This window comes from Coloeus monedula (genome assembly GCF_965178545.1).
Source record: "Coloeus monedula genome assembly, chromosome: 6".
NCBI lineage: Eukaryota > Metazoa > Chordata > Aves > Passeriformes > Corvidae > Coloeus > Coloeus monedula.
The window spans coordinates 3,812,483-3,832,320 of record NC_138786.1 but is presented as its reverse complement, the minus strand read 5'-3'; the positions used below and the strand labels follow the sequence as shown (position 1 = coordinate 3,832,320).

Below are 19,838 nucleotides of genomic sequence, written 5' to 3'. Positions count from 1 at the left end.
ATGAACATGCAAATCTGCATGCAACCCCCAATCCTATTCCTCTTTTCCTTCTCAATCCTCTATTACATATATTTTCTGTAGAATCTGAGCAATTTGACTTTTGTACATACTAAGAAAACATGACACTGAAGATCTTCAGGATATATCTATTTTTCAATTATTTGAAAGCCAGCTCAATCTACATAATGGACTAAAAATATCAAAACAGTGTTCAGCATCTCAGCATGTTTTTGACAGAAAAGTTGCAGAAATCTCTTCAAACACATCTTTGTTTTATAGTAATTATTTCCTGTAGAAGCTTATACATGCTGTAGCAACACTATGTTTTTCAATTATACAAAACTATTGTTTACACCCAAATGAGCATAATTTGTGAAGAAAGACATAAAAGCCAGACCCAAATAACCTCTGAGTAGTGTCACTTGGAAGGCTTCAGTTAAACTGTTTATATCCCTCATAAGGCAGCACTTAAGCCAGTGTTCACCTCAATGTGTGTTAACACAAACAAGCCTCAATTTGAGATATTTGAAAATAAAAAAGCCTTCCTACTTTAGTAACTGCAAATATGACTTCTGCTTTTAATTCTGCTTCTTATCCCCAATAAACCCTCCCTGTTTTAGCAGGGGAAGGGTCAGACCAGTAGAAGGATGCACATGCATTTACTGTGGTACTGCCTCAGAAACTGCTTTTATTCCAACCTGGACAGAGCACTCCTAGTATTAAAAACATTCAAGGAATAAAACCCCTTTCTATTCATCTGTACTCTGATCTAGGAGTGCCAACAAACACCAACTAAGAAAATTATTTTTCATGTAAAGCCAGCAGCATATTATTTTCGACCAAAAAGTCTAGATTTGATTTTGATTGCTGCCAGGTGTTATGAGCTCTATTTCTTTTACCCCTGTCAGAGTAACCCTTCCCTACAGTGGAAGGTAACCCTTCCATTTCTTAGTGGGGACTGAAACTCTTGTAATCTGAGAACTGAAGTTCGTTTTCATATGCCTAAAATGTGTGTTTTCTAAGGGAAACAATGTGCATGCTTTGTGAGTAGAAAGAAGCAAAAAGGAATAGTGAGAAAAACATCCTTTTAAAATCCTGTGGCTACTTGGTCCAGCAGGGATGCTACACCCATGGGGCTGCAGATTTCCAGCACTGAGAATGTATTTAAACACACATTTTGATTTCCAAAGGCATGAAGTCAATTGCTACCCAGCATTCCATTCCCAACACACTTTATTCTAGAGCAGAATGAAGGAAAGGAGCTCCTTTGGCTTTTTAAGACCTTCAATGAGAAGCAAAAAAAAAAGAGATAAATAATGAAAAAAAAACCAGCTTTAGGAGATTTTCCCACCTGGACTGCATTTCTGGTTGTGCTTTGAACTGATGCTGCAGAGCCTGTGGGGGCTGTTGGCACGGAGTGTGGAGCGGAGCTGGCACCTGCTGCTGCGGGACCCCCACCTGGCACTGGGACGGAGGCCCTGCTTGCTGGGACGGATGGTGGTGGGGCTGCTGCTGCTGCTGCTGCTGCTTGTATCGAGACAGGCTGAAGAAGAGGCCCAGGATGGCCTTTAGATTCCCATTCCTGATTTCTGCAAGGCAAAGTTGAGAAGTCACTCGTCAGCCATCAGTGGGGTTTTTTTCTCCGACAGTGCAGCGGGTCAGCCACTGCAACCCCAGAACACTGTCTGAACTGAGCTCCTTTGGGATATCCTTTAGGATAAGTTTCTTTCTGCACATCTAATTGGCATTACAGTTGACTGCCAGTGAGCACCAAGGACAAGTAAATAACTAATCTCTTCCCCGCGGTGACTGAGCAATATATCACATTTCTGTTGCAGTCTGTGTTAATGACAGCGTGCTTAAAAAGCAAGTCCCTGTAAATCTTTCCTTTAAACTAAAGTAGCTAAAAACCCCAAAACAGAACCCCCCCCAACAACAATTGTATTAAGGAGAACACACTGGAAATGATTTCTCAGGCCTAAACTTGCACAAGGAGGAAACTACTCTGGTCTCACACATATTTCTGGAATATCAGACTAATCGTTTCCACAAAGAAAATTTGATACAAGTTTTGCACTAGCAAATATGGTTATTGGGTGACCTAGCTGTATTCAAACAGATAATTACCAGCTTTGATACTATCACAAGCCAGTAAGGAATGAACACCCAATGCACCTAAAGATAGCTTGACAGTGAATGTATAACCTTTTAAATTCCTAAATGTCATCTTGTTCTTCTGTGCAATATCAAATGCAAAAATGTAAAAGCAAACAGAAATACAAAGCAGAAGAGGTGTATCAGACCATGCACTTAACCACTGTATTATACTTAACACGCAAAAGGGCAAATTCTTCCTTGCACACAACCTTAACGTGCTGTGACTAAATTATTTAGCATGTTTTATTTCCTAAATTTAAAAAGCTACATCAAACAGCTGAACTTTTGCCAGTGTTGTACAGATCACTTGAACTAATACAGCCCACTGCTGCCCTGTGAGAGAGAAAGAAGAAAAGGACATGTGGCAAGACAGGGGTAAGCACAAAGTCAAGAACCAAAATTTTCATTTCTGTTCCCAGGTCTGGCTGAAAGGTTGCTCTGAGTTTGTGATGGGCCCCACTCCATCCTTTACTCCCTCTTCCAGCCACATTTCTGCTCACATTGCTCATCTTTGCTGTATAAACAAACTTCTGCTCCTAATCCTAAGCAAATCTGAGGCTCATGGTTCAAAGCTGTTGTTCCCCTTTCTGCACCAGCTTCCAGCTTTGGTCTTCTTGTCTACCTGCACCTCAGTCTACTTTCCCTTCCCAGCCACTAATACAATTTACTTTCTTTCTTAAATTTGTCTCAGCCCATGCCCATGTCCTCAGAGAATATTAGAACTTCTCTAAGTGGCCCTGGTCATCACCCAGACTCAGGATATTCCTTTCCTCTCATACGTCTTGACTCAGTTTCCCTACCCATTTTTTCCTCCCTGCAGCCTGGCCCCTCCATCAGTGCTGTCTCCCACCACTGACCCCCCATTCCCTTGTTTAAAGGATTATCATTCCCAGGGCCCCTCAGCAGACATTTTCAGTCTTCCTTTGTTTTCTTGGCCAATTTTAGTCTCTTCCTGAACAGTGGGTTCCCAATTAATCCTGCCTGTTTCGCCTTTCCCTAGCCCATTCCTGCTCCCATGCAGTGCCATGCACAAACCCACCCTTGCCTCACTGCACCAGGTAGGTTCCTTCTCTAATCTGCAGGTTCTCTTCAATAATCTGTGTTTAGCTTGGGAGGACAGGGATGGAAGTAGACAATAAAGTAAAAGAGACACAAAATACAGCAGAACACAGAAACAAGGATTTCCTTATCTCCAGTAAAGAACTCAAATTACTCACAGAACTGTAAGGAAAGTAGCATTTAATCACAGGTTGAAGCATAACTAAACAGACCCAGAGGCACTGGGAAGCTTAACTGCACAAATACAGGCCAGAAGATAAAAGAAATTACCATGGGCTTGCTTGTTTAAATTTAGCAAAGCTATATGCAACTGGAAACTGATTTCCATGTGAAATGAGAGGCAATTATAACAACAACCCACCTACGACCTGCTGCTTTCTATGGCTGCCTGTTTTCTGCTGTGTTTATCAGAAGAGCAACCTGCTTTTGACCAAATAAAGATAATCAAAAGAAAACTTCTAGTGAGTTAAAGGAGTCTCCTTCCCTCTGGATTTGAAGTGAAACATTTTAAATCAGACTTTCAGAGGTACCTCTGTTTCTTTTATCTTAAAAACTGAGGTTAATTCTGGCAGTTCTACCCTGCACTTCATACAAAAGGAGTATTTCAAAGAGTCCTTCAGCCTCACTGCACTCTGCACATCGGCAGAGTCTCAAATGCTTCCTGCTTCAAGTCCTCTCCAGTCCATGGTCAGCTCCAGTATCACATTAACTCAGATAAGGACAAGTATGCCACCCACCCATTCTAAATGTGGAGCCAGAAATTACTGTCCTGGATATTGGGAACAAACACTCCAGACACTTGAGAGGAAACTGGAATTTGGTTTTCACAGGAAACCCCACAAATCTACTCTTTGGAGATTTCCACCCTGGGATATCTCTGTTGCTGCCTCTTTCCCCTACACCACTGTTCCATGATGTCTTCAGCTGATCATTATCCAGCTCATCTGTCACCCAGAGGAGGTGCAGCTGCTTATCTGTGACATCAGTTTGAGTTTCTACTGCACATTTATGTCCTCCACAATCTCGGCAGCAAGGAGATATTGTGTGAAGGAGAGCAAGTTTTGTTGGGCAGCTGCAATTCCAGGAGTCTAAAACCTAGCTTGGTGTGGAGACAAGTCTAAGAGCAGGGGTATGGAAAGACAGCTCAAAGAATGCACAATAAAAAATTGCAGCAAGAAGTGAAAAGAGGTCTGCAGCTCTCCACAGTTTTCTTTAGTAACTACAAACGGAGGTTTTAGATCTTTGATAAGGGGATGCCTTTTTGCCTCCACGTTTCTGGGGAAGGCGCCTGCTTCTAGCACAGCATGGTCATCATCAGTGATGGCAGATCCTCAGCATCTCCATGGCATGAATCCATAAAAACAGACTCTGTGTAAGTGGCACGCACATATCAAAGCAAGATTTTTCAACACTGGAAGGATATGACACATGCAGTCCCAAATTATTTCAACATTTAGGAGTCATCCAAATTCCCGTTTTGAATCATTAACTTCCCTCCACACCGAAGCTGCCCTATTGAAAAATACGTGCTCTTAACAAACCCAGGAGATTTCAGTGATTATTCCCGTTTGGAAGCAATCACAACCTTTTCCTTCCTCCTAGATGAGGACCTGCCAGTGAAGTAAATAAAGTTATTTGCAGCTGACCTAGCAGGTCTTGGCAACTTGCACAGAGACGCTGGCTTCTTTGGTAACAACATTCCTCACTTTAAACCATTCTGTGTTCCTCAACTCAGTTTCAGAGCGACTAGAAAGAGAAATTTACTGTTGCGTTCAAGCCTTTTAACTTATTTTATAAAAATATATTCATTCCCTCCCTCTCTCTAGTTGCCATTCTCTTCCTTCAATGTTAGTGGTGGAGCCAGACAATGTTCTCATTTATATGCTGGCAGCAAATATTACCGGTCCCTTCTTAGCTTCTGTGTGATTTAATACACTAATTCCTAGATAGTGTAAAAGAAAGGGAGAAATCCCAAATCAGTGAGGCCATGGGATAACATGTATCCTGCTGGGCCTGACTTGTGACTTGGCAGGAGAGCCCTGAGCATTAATCATGCTGTCCCTTCCCCAGCGTGAGCAACACGACACTGCCAACTTTGTACACCCAGGCGGTTTTCTCGTCACTGATCTGCGATTTCACTTAGATTTTACCTTCTATCACGACAGGTAAATAATGTGAAATGTATTTTTACAATATTTCCATGCTAAGGTCAAAACTGGCTTTTACAACTGACTCAGCTGCATTTTCTTTTTAATAATTTCCTGGCAAACAAACTTTCTGCTGTTTGAAGTTTTGAAAGCTCATGCTTTCTTTTCTTGACATGAGAATCCTTCAGATTGTAACTGAGCAATTGAGGCATATAATGCTGGCACCACTCAGGCAGAGCATAGTAAAGCTTCTCTTTGGAGGAAAATACTTATTGCTGTTCTAACCCAGCCTAAGAATGCACCTAACACTCAGCCTCCTCTTCTACTAGTTGTGCTTTATTCAGGTTAGAACAGTGCATTCTAAGTATCTGCTATTTTGCTGCAGCCTCCTGCCCCAAACTAAGTTTGTGAAGAGACTCAGTCATCAAATGTAACTTTGAAGTCTCACCTGATGCAACACATTCAATTATTTGCTCTGTAAAGCACTGATGGAGATGTCATATAATATATTCAGCTACTGAACCCACCTGCTTTTCCAGCATATTTAAATGAAAATACAAGTGAAAGCTGGTGCTGAGGATGACAGAAATCTGTTTGATCTCTTAATAAGATAATAGCTATACAGCTTCTGAGCCAACAGGTACCACAGATCCTGGCAGATATGCACTGGCATAAGGGAATAGAGTAAACCTAGTCTGGTTTCAGAAAAATTCTGATGCCCTTAAAAAGCAGAGTGATTAATTAGAAGTCAAAAAGTCTTTTTGTTTTGGCTCAAAACATTTGGATTTGATTGTTTTGTGCACGTGGAAACGAGAAAAATCTTTGAAATGAGAAGAAAGTAGGATTGTTATTCAGTTAAGAGAGTAACTGAAGAACAAGGAAATAAATTTTTCTCTCAAAAGGCAAACAACTGACAGCAGTTCATTTATATCTGTAAAATACACACTGATCAATATGCAAATTATAGAACTGAGGTAAGAAACTTCTGGTTGTAAGCAGAAAGTAAAGAAGTGACTGAATTCTCATTTGGTCTCATTGATTATTGTTACAAGTCAGCTGTGTAGAAATTAGATATGTATTTTATCTACCTTTCACACTGAGATGGGGAAAAAAGAAGTAAAGATTGTCAGAATTTTAAATTAACCTTATTAATTTTCCATTACACTCGATGTTCTAGTTGCAATCACAGGTAGTAATTCAGGTTCCTCATTTAACATGAAATCTTAAAAAACCAACAGACTCACCTTCTGCTGACAGGCCCTGGATGTTAATCCCCTTAGCAGCCAAGAAACTCAGGCATGCATCTATGTTTTCAATCTGTTCAGGAACAAACAAACAAACAAAAAAATTAAAAAAAAAAAAGGTGACACAAAAAGCAAATGCATTGTAATAATGATTCACTACCATCATCCACCACCCCTGAGTGCACTCAGACTTTGCATCCCATAAAAAGTCCCTTTGCTCACGATGTGGAAACCATAGCATGAAACCCTCTCAGTTACTGAGGTCCTAAATGGATTATTCCATTGATTATAAACTGATTCTTCCATGGGTCAGGGCTTTCTGTTATTTGCATTTGCATGAAGCAGGTTGGTTCATGCCCCAACCACCACAGGCAATCACTGCATTTCTTACTAGAGGGTCAAGGATGTTCTGCGCCAGGAACCGAAACCTACAACAAGTATAACAAACATGAAACTGAAAATAAACATGGAGGCCATTTGTTTGAGGAGGCAGATTGCCACTTGCTCTGAAGCTGACAGCTGGCAAAAGTTTCCAGCCACGCCAACAGTTGAATATAAAAGCTGTAACTGGAACCCCCAGCCAGAATGTGAAACACGCTCCCTCACAGCATTCCCCACAAGTCAGAAACACCAGGCCACTCTGGTCACTCGCTGAGTCCTGTCCCTCACACAGATGGTACAATGGAAACAAGTTTCATGGGATAAAATGAATTTTCACCAGGTAGGCACTTGTGTACAACAGGTCTGGCTGTCAGTTGCTACACACAGCTCTGGTTGCTATACACAGACTGGACCTAAACCCTACCTAAGAAAGTGGACTCCAGAGAGGCTGGATGAGTCAGGAATGTTTTCCCTCTATCTCAGCACTACAATGGGGATCTTGCAGTAGCCTCACACCTAATTTGCCACCAAGCTCCCACTGAAGCTCTGCTGTCATAACCAGAAGATGCAGAGAGATGCCAGCCCCCACCTTGGACCAAAGCACTTCCATGTAAAAGCCTAAGCTTGGACACCTCTGCAAGGAACAACATTTTAGGAAATACCATGTTTTGTGTGTGGTTACACAAAAAACTTTTGGATTATACTGTTGAGCAACTTTTTTATTTAACCATGGTAATCAGCAAGTGATAAAATAGTCTTTGTGCTTGAACATCTCTCAAACATTGATTTAATAATTCCTGAAACATTGCAACCAAAAACTGCATCCACTGTATGCATAAGGAAGGAGACAGACACCAAGCCCCACACTTGGTCTCACGTAACAACCTTTATTCTGTGAAGTGTGGAGACATCAAAAGGAAACATGAAAATCCAGCTGCCCTGTAAGCTCCTGCCTGCCCTCAAAAAAATACACAAGTGAGAGCTAAGGCAGCATTTTAGAACCTGAGCTCCCAGCAACAGACCTGAGCTCCCTGTCCTGCTCAAAGTAATAAAAAAGGACCAGGGAAGCTGCCAGGAAACCTCCCACATGGATTTCTCTCAGGGTACCTTAATTTATTGTCTATAACTATAACAATAAAAACATTTTCTTCTATCGTGGGGGAGGGGTGTGTGTGAAGTTATTGGCATTGCTGAACTGTGATTTCAACAATTAGAAACACTTTTATCAACCTCATTATATTTTGAGATATAATATAAAGTACACAAAGTATATAGTACACTTTGAGTAAATGATATACTCCAAAATCCAGAGAGGTACCAAAATACATTTCCTGTACTGCTCAGACCTTAAAGCTTGGAGCAGGGTGCAGTTCAAAGGTTCATTTATCCACAGTTCAGTATGATCCAACAGTCAATTGATCCATTTCCTTCTTCAGTACTCAACCACCCTTTCAAGTTTTCAACATGGCTCTTTTATTGAGGTGACTTGGGACTTGGCCAGAAAACCAAAGTTCACCTTTTCAAGAATAAACACCACATAAAAGGATTAATCCATTCCTACTACCTGCACTTAACAAGCTGCATCATTCCAAGAACATTTCCAAACTTCCCCAGCTGTGAGCAGATGTCTCCTCTCCCAATAAGAAGGTTAGTGACTAAGATAAGCAGTATCTCATCCCCACTCCAGATCTGCAGCTCTCTCAGCCCTGCTCTGCTTGCTTCTCTTCCCAGGCCCCTCATCTTTGCATAAACTCTCTTTTAGGACAGAGTGAGCACAGCATTAAGATTTACATCCGGGTAGTGAGTTCCTCATCCGTGTCCTCTTTCTTGGTGCTATATAGCAGTCTTTACTGATGTCCTAATCTCATCCTATTCAGATTCAAGGAGTCCCACCTTTAAAATCATTCCATTTCTCCTATGGGATAACCCCCCAGTTTTTCTGAGCATTGTAGCCACTGAATTAAGATACAGCACTCCCATCCCCAGACTGATGGATGACCCTCCCTCACAGGTCTGTATCTGGATCACAGGCTGAGCAACCTGGAACCTCACTGCCACATGAAAGGTCAGATGGGCTGCCTTGCCAAGCCAGTCGTAATGCCCTGCTAAAAGCTGTGAGAAACAGGGGCTCTTGGGTGCTGCACTGGTATGGAAAATACCCTAATTCCATTGGCATGATGAAAAAAAGTGGGAGTAACAGGGATGTGCAAAAGTAAACCCTTTATATTCAGAAAACAAAGAACTAGGATAAGATCCTGTGGGGATGTACAGCACTGCACATATGAGGAATTCACTAATAGAATGAAACTGAAAGATATAAAGGCATCAATAACTGATAAGATTTACACAGTATCTGTGATATTAACAATGTTACATGGCAGCGTGGCAGGAATGCGAGGAATTAGTTGATTTTGAAGGAAAAACTGAGCTTGAAAAAGAAAACAGGAAGAGATTAGAGAAAATCCAAGAAGAAAGTGAAACACTGAATGAAGGATTATAGCTAAAGCGATTAAAATTTAGTGTTGGTAAGAATTCAAGGTCCTTCCCACACAACAACTGCTGGCCTGAGTCAAGAACCCTGATCTTGGCTGAATCAGTCTAATGCCTCAGAAACCACGCTGCTTGTTTGACGAGGTGAGCTCCCAACAATGCAATGTGCCATGAATTTTACTCACAAAAGCTTCAAGGAAGGATTCTGCCTCTGGCCCCTGCTGTATCAACTATTAATGATATGAAAATCTTGTTTTATGGAGAAAGATGCCCCCAGTGCAGGCAGGGCTGGAGATAACAAGCTCTTCTGAAGCAGCAGTGTGGTAGGTAGACCATTTAGATGTGTGTAGGATAGAGGTGAAGTTATCTGGTCTATCTGGATAGATCTCAGCTAGATGGTAGGCAAAAAATTCTTCCCTGTGAGAGCGGTGAGGCCCTGGCACAGAGAGCTGTGGCTGCCCCTGGCTCCCTGGAAATGATGAAGGCCAGGTTGGATGGGACTTGGAGCAACCTGGGATAGTGGAAGGTGTCCCTGTCCATGGCAGGGAATTGGAATGAGATGGTCCATAAAGTCCCTTCCAACCCAAACCATTCTATGATTCTCAGCAAAACCCCAATGACTCTACATCCTGGTGACTTCCAACACAAAGTACAATTGCCTCCTTGTAATTACAGCATTCAGCAGCAAATCATCACCCAGACTCTGTAGGCCCTTCTTTTGCCAAGTCCACATATTGCTTAAACATTTAAGCAGATGTGAAAGGACTGGATTTGCCAAAGGGGAGTGGATATTTTCTGTTTCACTATGAGCTACAATTGTTTTTTGGCTGACAATTCTGATTTCTCACTTGCTTTGTTTAACACAGCAAAAGCAAAGCAAGAAAGATGGCAGCTGGATGCTCTCATTTCCTGCCTATCCAAAACAGGGGAAAGCTGAGCAAAAGAAGGAAAACCAAGCACAGCCATCCACAGTGATTATCTCACTCGGAAACATTACCAGGAGTATCCAAAACTGAGCCTTATTAAACTTCCTGGCCAAAATCATCGAATGAATTTGCAATTTTAGACTGCCACATTTAAACTATTTCAGGTGTAATCAACTATCAACATGTGCTATCAGTCCCACATCATTGTATGACAGGTATTTATTCTGAGATGTCCCTAAATGCCAACCAGGGACTGCTGAGCCCACACCAGAGGGGCTGCCAGCCTCCAGGGCTCCTCCTCCTCCTCTCTTTTAATTAGGAGATTATGAGAAAAAAACCCCCAACAGCCCCGCAGAATTAAATTTCTGTTGAGACATAAGATATCAAGGGTCATCACTCCCATTCTCATATTCAGAGAGGGAAAAGCTACCAGAAAACTTCCTCTTAACATGAATAACGTGACAAGATGGGAGCAGAAGGCATCATGGCTAAGTGTTGTACGTGGGGAACTGTCCAAGACCAGATCATCACACAAGTCTTTGTTCTTGTCATATAGCAGCAATTTCAATTCCTATTCTTGCCAGTGCTAGAGAGAAAACATGCCCTGGCCTGTAAGAGTAGAACAGGATATGCCAGAAACAAATAAAAAAAACCCCAAACCCAAAATATCCCCACCCTGTAGCCCATAAATGGAGACCTACAGGTGGGCACTGACGTGTGTTGAACATCGACTATGTCAGACAAAAACCTGAATATGGAAACTGCCTCCAGCCAAAGCTGTCTGTCCAAGTCAAACACACAAGGTAAAGGATAACCAGTGCTGCCCTTGTCACAGACACGGATGTTTTTCTCAAACAAAAACCAGAATTAAACTTGTTGTAGGGTTCATCACTTACAAACCAGGGAAGTTTCTCACACTGTGATGCAAGACCGCTGCTCCCAACTTTTACAGTGATAAATGGGGAGTTTTTATGAGCTTACCCAGAAAACCCACTTCTTATACTGAAACCAGTGCTCTTCATTGAACTTGTGGCTCAATGTTATGTGTAGGACATTAATTTTCAAAAGAAAAAAGACTGAATTCATATGAAAGTTTTTAAAGCCTCACAAACCTTTATGCAATATTTCAGCAGACTTCACATACAGTGCAGAAGCAAGGAAATAGCCTAACACAAGCTGTTTCTTAGGACAAAATCTATTCCTTGACTGTATTTTTGAATAGTCTTTTACCCTCATATTTTTATATCCTAAAGTTTAGAAAGAGCCTTAAAATCTTAAGTCATTACACTGGGAATCCTTAGAACCCTGGAGTTTTGGGGGAGGAAGGGCTCTCCATTCCAATAATACCTCATTTGCTCTATTTCCTAAACATACTTATATATAAAAAATACCAAAGCAGAACTGCAAATTCCATTTGTCCCAGAAGGATGTAAATACTAAATCTTAAGGCTCTGTTTAAAATAAATCTTCATTAGTAGTTATCCCAATTAAAATGTATCTTTTTAAAAAGAAAATAATGTGTCACTCCCCCAGTGTTCATCTGCTGCTCCTGACTGCTTGGATAAAAATATCTCCCAAAATAAAGTTTCAGGCTTTTGACAGAACTTGTTGGGCACCTTCGAAATAGAATAAAAGATGTAACATAAGGGCAAATTAAGCTAATCCATATTCTGAAGCCAGGTTGTGACAGATCTACCCACAGAAACAACAATCTGTTCAAATGCACATGAAGAGTTGACTCTTCTCTTAAAATTGCCTTACTTTGGCTTTTTTAAAGACAAGGAAAGTTTGGGTACTAGTCTAAGGCTGGAGAACCAGCCTAAGCCTCATCTCGTGCATCCTCTTCTCTCTGACCCCAGTAAAACCTTTGCTATCCTGTGTTTCCAGCTCTTCCTGCAGAAATAATGGGACAAATATTCAACATTCACTCCCAACAGTGTGAATAGAAATGAGGGCAGCAAAGCCCCACAAAGAAAACTGTGATTCACACTGGCCAAAATTTCTAATGACAACAAAGAGCATCCAAGGAGCACACTTGTATTGTGAATGGATTCAGGCTGTCCAGGGCAACTCCCAAGGTTTGCCAAAGCTGATCTGCTCAGGGGAGAGGTACATGGAGGGTAGTAGAAATGTTCCTGCTTTATTCAGCTTTTCAGGTTTCTTTCAGGTTGTTTTTTTTCAGGTTTATTTATTTAAAACAGAAACTTTCCCATGGGGAAAAACAAAAGTAAAGAGCAATTTCTTTGAAAAATATCCCTGGAAATATTATTTTTGGATTAGCTCTTCAGGATCAGACCTTTGAAAAGTTAAAGTGGATAATTTGTGAATAATTTGAAATCTTGAGATGTTCTAAACTATGATTAAGCAACAACAAGCTTAACTTTGCAAAACAAGTATCAACAAAGAATCCTGCCTCTGGAGAATCATTAATTTAGGATATAGACTAAATGCTCTTGACAAGATTTTAGCACATACCACAGTAACTGTATTTCTTGGCACTGCATCTGTTTATGTGTAACTGAAAAGAGGAAAAGGTGGGGAGAAGCCATGGCTGTGCTCAGTAAACCCACAATGAGGACAGCAGTGACTCTCACGGATGCATTATTTCCACCTTCCCTGGCTCCTCGTGGAAGACCCTTTTCTATCTGGGGCTCCCAGGCTGAAAGTTACGTGCTGTGCAATTGGGAAAAGGGGGAATGGCTTTAAACTGAGAGAGAGCAGGTTTAAATCAGACATTAGGAACAAATTCTTCCCTGTGAGGGAGGCGAGGCCCTGGCACAGGTTGCCCAGCGAAGCTGTGGCTGCCCCTGGATCCCTGGAAGGGTCCAAGGCCAGGCTGGATGGGGCTTGGAGCAACTTGGGATAGTGGAAGGTGTCCCTGTCCATGGCAAGGAGCTCAGAACTAGGTGGTCTTTACGATCCCTTCCAACCCGAATAATTTAACCATTCTATGATCAAATCTAAAATAACACCAATATCTAGCAAAGGTGGACTCCTTCCTAAAACATCCTTGAAATCTACATAAACCAGTATTTTTCGAAGTGCACAAGTGCTTAAAAGGAAGGACTGACACTAACACCACTAGTGCACCAAGCGCTGGCTGCTCTCTTTCCCCAAACACAAGCTCAGATGTTGAAGGCTCTGTGTATCATTAGCTTGAATTTGCAGCAGGAATCCAGGATTTAGCGAAACTTGTTTAGAAAGAACCTCCTGCAATGCAGTCACTGACAGTTGTTCATTTCTAAGAAAGGTCCCTGGGAAGGGAGCTGCGGCCACAGCCCATTCCCAGGCGCAGCGTTCCCTCCCTGCCGGGCTGACAGGCATGCTTGTGCCTGAAGGCTCACAGCTTCACCTGTTCCCAAGGGATTTACTCCAGGGGCACCAACACATATGTGCCCGCTCCTTCCTTGCACCTGGATCCTGGATAACATCTCCTACTGAAATTCCCCTGCATAACTGCTCAGAACAAGTGCAACGATACTGCTGGTACATGTAAAAATAGCTCTGCATAAAAACCAAAAGAATAAAATGCTCTAGATATGCACTACTTTTAATCATAGCTAATTAAAATAACCATTATCACACCATTACAGTGTATAAGCAATGGCTGGAAATGAAAGATCTGTGACAAGACACAGAGACAAAAAGTTTATTTCTCTGGACTATTTAATTCTTTGTAACAGCTATGATCTGTTTACACAGATATTCCACAGTGAAGAGCTTATCACTACATCTCCTGTAAAAAGAAAGAAACACCCAGGCGTGAGAAGTAATTTCCATAAAAATAGCCTTAATTCTTACAGCACAAAGCTGAAGGAGAATAATAAATGAGTTTTTACTTCCCCCTTCGTCAAATGCAATCAACCTAACCTTTTCTTCTTAGTTAGAAAAGGTTCTCGTCGATGATTTCCCAGTTTTCCCCTTTTATGCCAAGCACAGCAAGAAACTATGTGTTTGCAAATTATTGCATAAAAGATATATCTATGTAGTAATTTTACATCAGTAATGGTCATGGCAGAAAATTATGTTAATGGTGCTTCTAGACTTTGGGGTAGGTGTAAATGTATAAAGCTGCAGACATCTCCATATACACATGTGGAATGACCCTGGCCCCTCAATCCCTTTGCTGTTTCACGTATTTAGTCCATATGGGGGGGGTAGAACCATAGGTATTCAAAATGCAATAAATCCATTTAACTGCAAAATAAATGATCAGAGAATCTAATTCTGTCTTTACAGTGAAGCTTATATATTTCCTTTTCTCCATAAAAATTACTTTGTTGCTCTTTATTGAGCCTCACAGTGTTTCAGAGACAGATGATGTACAAATTCTTGCATCACTGTAATGGGTGAAGAATTGAGAGCAGCCCACTGGGGACTACGAAGGTGAGCCATTATGGGAATGAAATGAGAGTGCCAGCAGCAGTGTCTCCAAAGGCACCCTATACACCCATCCAAGGGACAGAACAGGAGGCACACACTGCCTTATCACACATCCCTGCATGCTGAAAGAGTTCTGGAAGCCTTACCCTCCAGAAATGAAACAAATCTCTGTTTAGTGACACTGCCATGCCTCATGGCAGGGAGATGTACATATTGGCCTTTCCTGATCCGGTCCAGCTTTATTTATCCTGTTATTTTCTACACAGGATGATGATGTGGTTTTATTTAGACTGCAAGCTCTGCAGCACAGAAACCTCCGATCCAACCATGCCTATCATTTTACCATGCACAAATGGTAAGCATGGCAGCATAACAACAGTCTGGGCATCTGGAAAAAAATAGAGACAGTAAAATCAATCTTATCTTGGAGCAAGAGTCATATAAACTGAGGCTGAAGGACAGATAAGTACAAGCAACCTGGCAGATCATCTCTGTAGTAAATCATTCTTGTCTACATCACAACATGGGCTCATACACAACCAACAGAAACCCTGAGAGCTGAAAGAAAATGCTTTCAGCATTCCAGAACTTGCTATTTGGCCACGTCCCTGCACAGGCAGTTGCAGCAGCCAAGCCGGTGTCTGTCACTGGCCAGGCTGGCACAGCACTGGGGGATGTCTTCCCCCTCAGCTGACCTGCAGCTGTGAGGAACTGCACCACAGGTTAGGGCCAGAAGATGCCCATCTGTTACCATGGTAACATCAAACCAGATTAAATTTCTAAACATATGCTCCTGGTAAGTTACAAGCTCCCCAGGCAAAGTGGAGGAAGGCTTAGAAGGTGGGAAAGTTGCCTTTACTACATTTGCTCAGCCTTGGAGTTGGATTACTTGAGAATACATGGCTATATTTAACCCCTGGGATATGTTTCCAAAAATCCTACGCTAGGACTTCACAGAGAAAAAACGTGCTTGTGATGCTTTTGATCTTCAGCAGAGCTGCTCCCCTGAATTAGCAGCACATGCCCCGGCAGCAGAGCCCTCTTTGGCTTTGGGGGGCTGGAGCAACAGCCTGGCAGATTCATTGCACCTTGCTATGGCAACGTTTGGACAACACTGGCTGTATAAAACTGCTCAAAATGTTTAGAGGAGCAGGTTAGAGTGGGTACCTGCTCTCAAAGACCAGAGACAGAATTATTTTCCGTGAGAAAACAAGCAACTAAGAATTTATATATTTTTTTTAATACAGCAGCTATTTTTAGTTATTTGTACATAACACAGCAGCTCCCTCCCTTAGTGGGTATTACACACACGTAGATAGCTGCTCGGGTGATGCAGATGGTTTCAGCTCCTATCAGTCCTTCATGAATGTGTGAGCCCAGCTATCTCCTTTAAGTGTGGGCCACATCACGGCAGCACTCACATTCATTACATCAATTCATTGAAGTGTTCTTGAGAAAAAGAACACAGAAATATGGACAACAACATGGCCCTACACACTAACTAGTAATGGAGATTTCAACATCTATGCTCTTTCGATCATTAAAAAAAAATTTAAAAATTCATGGAGCTGGGAAGGATCACACTGAGGAGGGAAGTGGGTACCTTTTTCCAACAGCTGAGTTAATATTCTCAGCACTGCTCAATTCAAAACCAAAGTCCCCACCAGGCTGGAGAATTTCCATACAAACTGTTCCTTGTAGGTGTCATGTACATTACAAAACAGCTCATTGTCAGAACACAAGAAATCAGTCAAATATTAAAATAACAGTCAAATTCCCATTACTGGAAGTAAGGTTTCCTTGAAAATTAAGTTACTGTACTGAAAACATAGCCTTCAACTCAACTTCCATAGAGTTCTTGGGAAGAAATGCTGGCTGTGACCCACACTGCAGTAGAAGATCCCTTATTTGCAAGATAAACAGCAGTAGGAAGAGTGAGTGATACTAGTTTACCACTACAGCTCGGTATCTGCATCAGAAAGAGACAACTCTTAAAAACTTCCTGTCAACACATGAGAAAAAGAAATACCTCGCTTTTGCTATTTGAGAACAGATACTTATAGACACAAAGTGATCCTGAAAAATAATAAAGCCTGAGCACCAACCCACAGGCAAACCACAGTAATTTCCTCGCTTATTCATAGGAGGTGCTGTGGTGTTTGTTAAGCCTACGTGCCTTTCTGTTGCTCCAAATTCTTGTCTTGGGTGTCCCACAACTTCCCCAGACATGGGAAGATGAAAGTCTGGTATATCCACCCACGGATTCCCCAATTCTCTTCCTTTCAGCACGTTTCAGCTTTGCTATACTTGGATCATGTAGCACAGACAACTCACACACTTTGGGTTTTTTTATCATTTTACAAATGTAAGTGCTATGAACCTTTTTAGAAGAGGTAACATTCAGCACTTGCAAAGGCACCCACATCAAGAAGAATAATCTGTAGCACCCAGGAGAGCAGGTACTAACCTCCCATATTCTGCAAGATGCCACATGTTAAACTCTAAAATCGTGCCCTTGAAGCAAGGAAGGAAAAAAAAGAAAAATATCTCTTTTTTTTTAATAAACAAACAATATTAGCAGAAATAGCCCTACTCAGATTTATTCACCTAACTCTTCTTTTCAGAAGTGTGCAGGAGAGGAAACTGGCCTTGATTTATTGTCCGTCACCCAGTTATCAAGAACCATGCCAACATTTTCTGGGGTTTTATTTTAAAAACCCAAATGCCGCGGTGATCTCCAAATGTTCTTGGTCCCAGAGCCTGTGCTCCATACAAGTACATCCTCTATTACCCACAGTATTTTCTGCATCCAGCTGGAACTAATCATCAGAATTACAGGCTTTTGTTAAGACAAATATCTACAGTACAAAAATATAGAGGTTTAGGAAAAAAACCCCGAAACAGATTTTATGCAGAGGACAAGCTATAGAATAGCCTATAATAGATTATATAAAAGGCAGCCAACTCTTATCTGGAGCAAAGGAAGACAGGGATACTCCCCTCAGCAGAACAACCCAGACAGGATGATAATGGGAGGACAGGTTCTCACCTAAGTGATTTTTCACAGAGCCAGTGGGGTCCTTGTCATGTCATTTTTGGCACCGGGACGAGGTTGATAAGCACTGATGGTCCCACATGGTTCTGCAGTATTAAACTTCACTTGACAAGGCTTATTAGCACTGGCTTGGAGCCTGACAGACCCAAGCTGTCTCTAAAGCTCAGTTTGGGCCAATTTGCCTGATGCTCTCCAACACTGGGAACAAGGCAAAGAGGCCGGATCTGGCTCTGCAGAAAGCTCCCTCAGGTTTGGCATCACCGGCTTGGGACTGTGCCACATGGAAGCAAAGACACTTTTTTCCCCCACTTCCTTTAATGGACTTGGGAAGACACAGATCTGGTCCAGCTTTCTAAGCTGATACACCTGGCTGGGAGTGAGCTGATTCTTCACAGCTCAAGGCACTGGAAGTCTACAAAGGGAAAAGAGGATGGTAGAAGGCTTCCCTCTGAGATCTATATTTCTATATTCTAGATCTAGATTTCTCTCTGTATTTCTATATAATGACCAAAGTTAAATCTCCCTTTATTGGTGCTATGTTTTTTTTTTTTTAATCCCCCCAAATCTCCTCATCTGTGCTGCTCACCTTTCAAGCACTCTAACATGGGTAAGTGTCACCATTGTACCAAGAAACGGCAAGAAGCACGACACAAGTCCAAGGAGAAAACGGAAAATGGAATCATTTTATTAATTACAAGCTGGGTTATGTAACTTCGTTCGCTAGAGAACATGATATGATTGGTCACTTGACCATCTGCCTCTCAGAGTGATTGGTGGAATGTTCTGACACCCATTTCAAAATATTTTCTCTAGTGTACCATAACAGCTTGGGAAACAAGTTCACAGGTGCAAGATAAAGTCTTGGTTTACAAAAACCTCTACACTGTTTTCAGCTAGCTTGCATGAGAAAGGAAAACTTCACAAAATGTTTCAGCAGCTGGAAAATTCCTCTGCTCCTAGCTTTTTAGCATCCACAGATAAGGACACTCTTAACTGAGAGACTCATTTGAAAAAAGACTGGACATTACCTAGGTATCTGGATGGCCTTGCCTCTGCCACCTCTCTGAGCCAGAGGCAGCAGACACAAACACCAGTTCCCACACTCTGCAGGACCCTGTAAGCTGCATTAAGAGCGTGCACTGAAGTGCAAAGGCTGAAGACTGCTGCACCTAAAACAAGCACTGTAACACGTTTGTCCCGGACCTGCCAAAGGGCTGTGTCCCTAAACACTGCAAGTAACTGCATGAACACCACCCCATGAAGATTCCTATGTTCTGCCTTAGAAGAACCATGGAATGATTTGGATTGGAAGGATCCTTAAAGATCATCTAGTTTCACCTTCCACTGGACCAGGTTGCTCCAAGCCCCATCCAACCTGGCCTCAAACACTTCCAGGGATGGGGCAGCCACAGCTCCTCTGAGCAACAACAGTATTTTTATAGTCAGATGATAAAGAGCTCTGTAAGCATGGGCACCCAATAAAAGCAAGCCCTAAGCACAATTCTCATTTTTTTCACATGAGGAAAAGTGCTGGGGATGCCCAGTTGTGACTGCAGGTCTCAGGAGTGGGGGGGCACAGTCCCACTCACCTCACACTCCTGAATGAGCAAGTGGAGTAACATCAGCACAGGGAACGCAGACCAAATGCATCCTTCCAGCCCTCTCCAGCATTCCTGACCCAGCACATGCCTCCTGCATGCCTCTGCTTATAACCTGATCCTGCTTCCATAAACAACCTACTACATGCATCCCACAATCCGACAGAGCAATGCTTTCTCTTCATTGAGAGTAATGACTTGAAGTGATTTTTTTAGCTGCAACATCCTGCAACTGGTTACAGACTCCAGTCCTGAATGAAATTCAGTTCTTCCGACACACTTGCGGAACATTAAATTACAGTAATTGTCAAAATTTCCTCATTATTTATACTCCAGACAGCTGCTGTGGCTACAGCAAGAACAGCAACCACCCTCTTCAAAGCAGTAAGAAGTAGCAA

General features: G+C 42.0%; 1 protein-coding gene across 3 annotated transcripts in view; it reads right to left on the bottom strand.

Annotated features, from left to right (window-relative positions):
• Positions 1–19,838, bottom strand: part of NAV2 (neuron navigator 2) — a gene marked incomplete at its 5' end in the record, with an annotated part of 366,989 nt that overhangs the window by 120,513 nt on the left and 226,638 nt on the right. For all 3 annotated transcript variants that reach the window (XM_082283277.1, XM_082283275.1, XM_082283276.1), the window contains 2 exons: positions 1,352–1,589; positions 6,608–6,680. In XM_082283277.1, the coding sequence (XP_082139403.1) occupies positions 1,352–1,589; positions 6,608–6,680 (311 nt within the window). The remainder of the gene's footprint in view (positions 1–1,351; positions 1,590–6,607; positions 6,681–19,838) is intronic.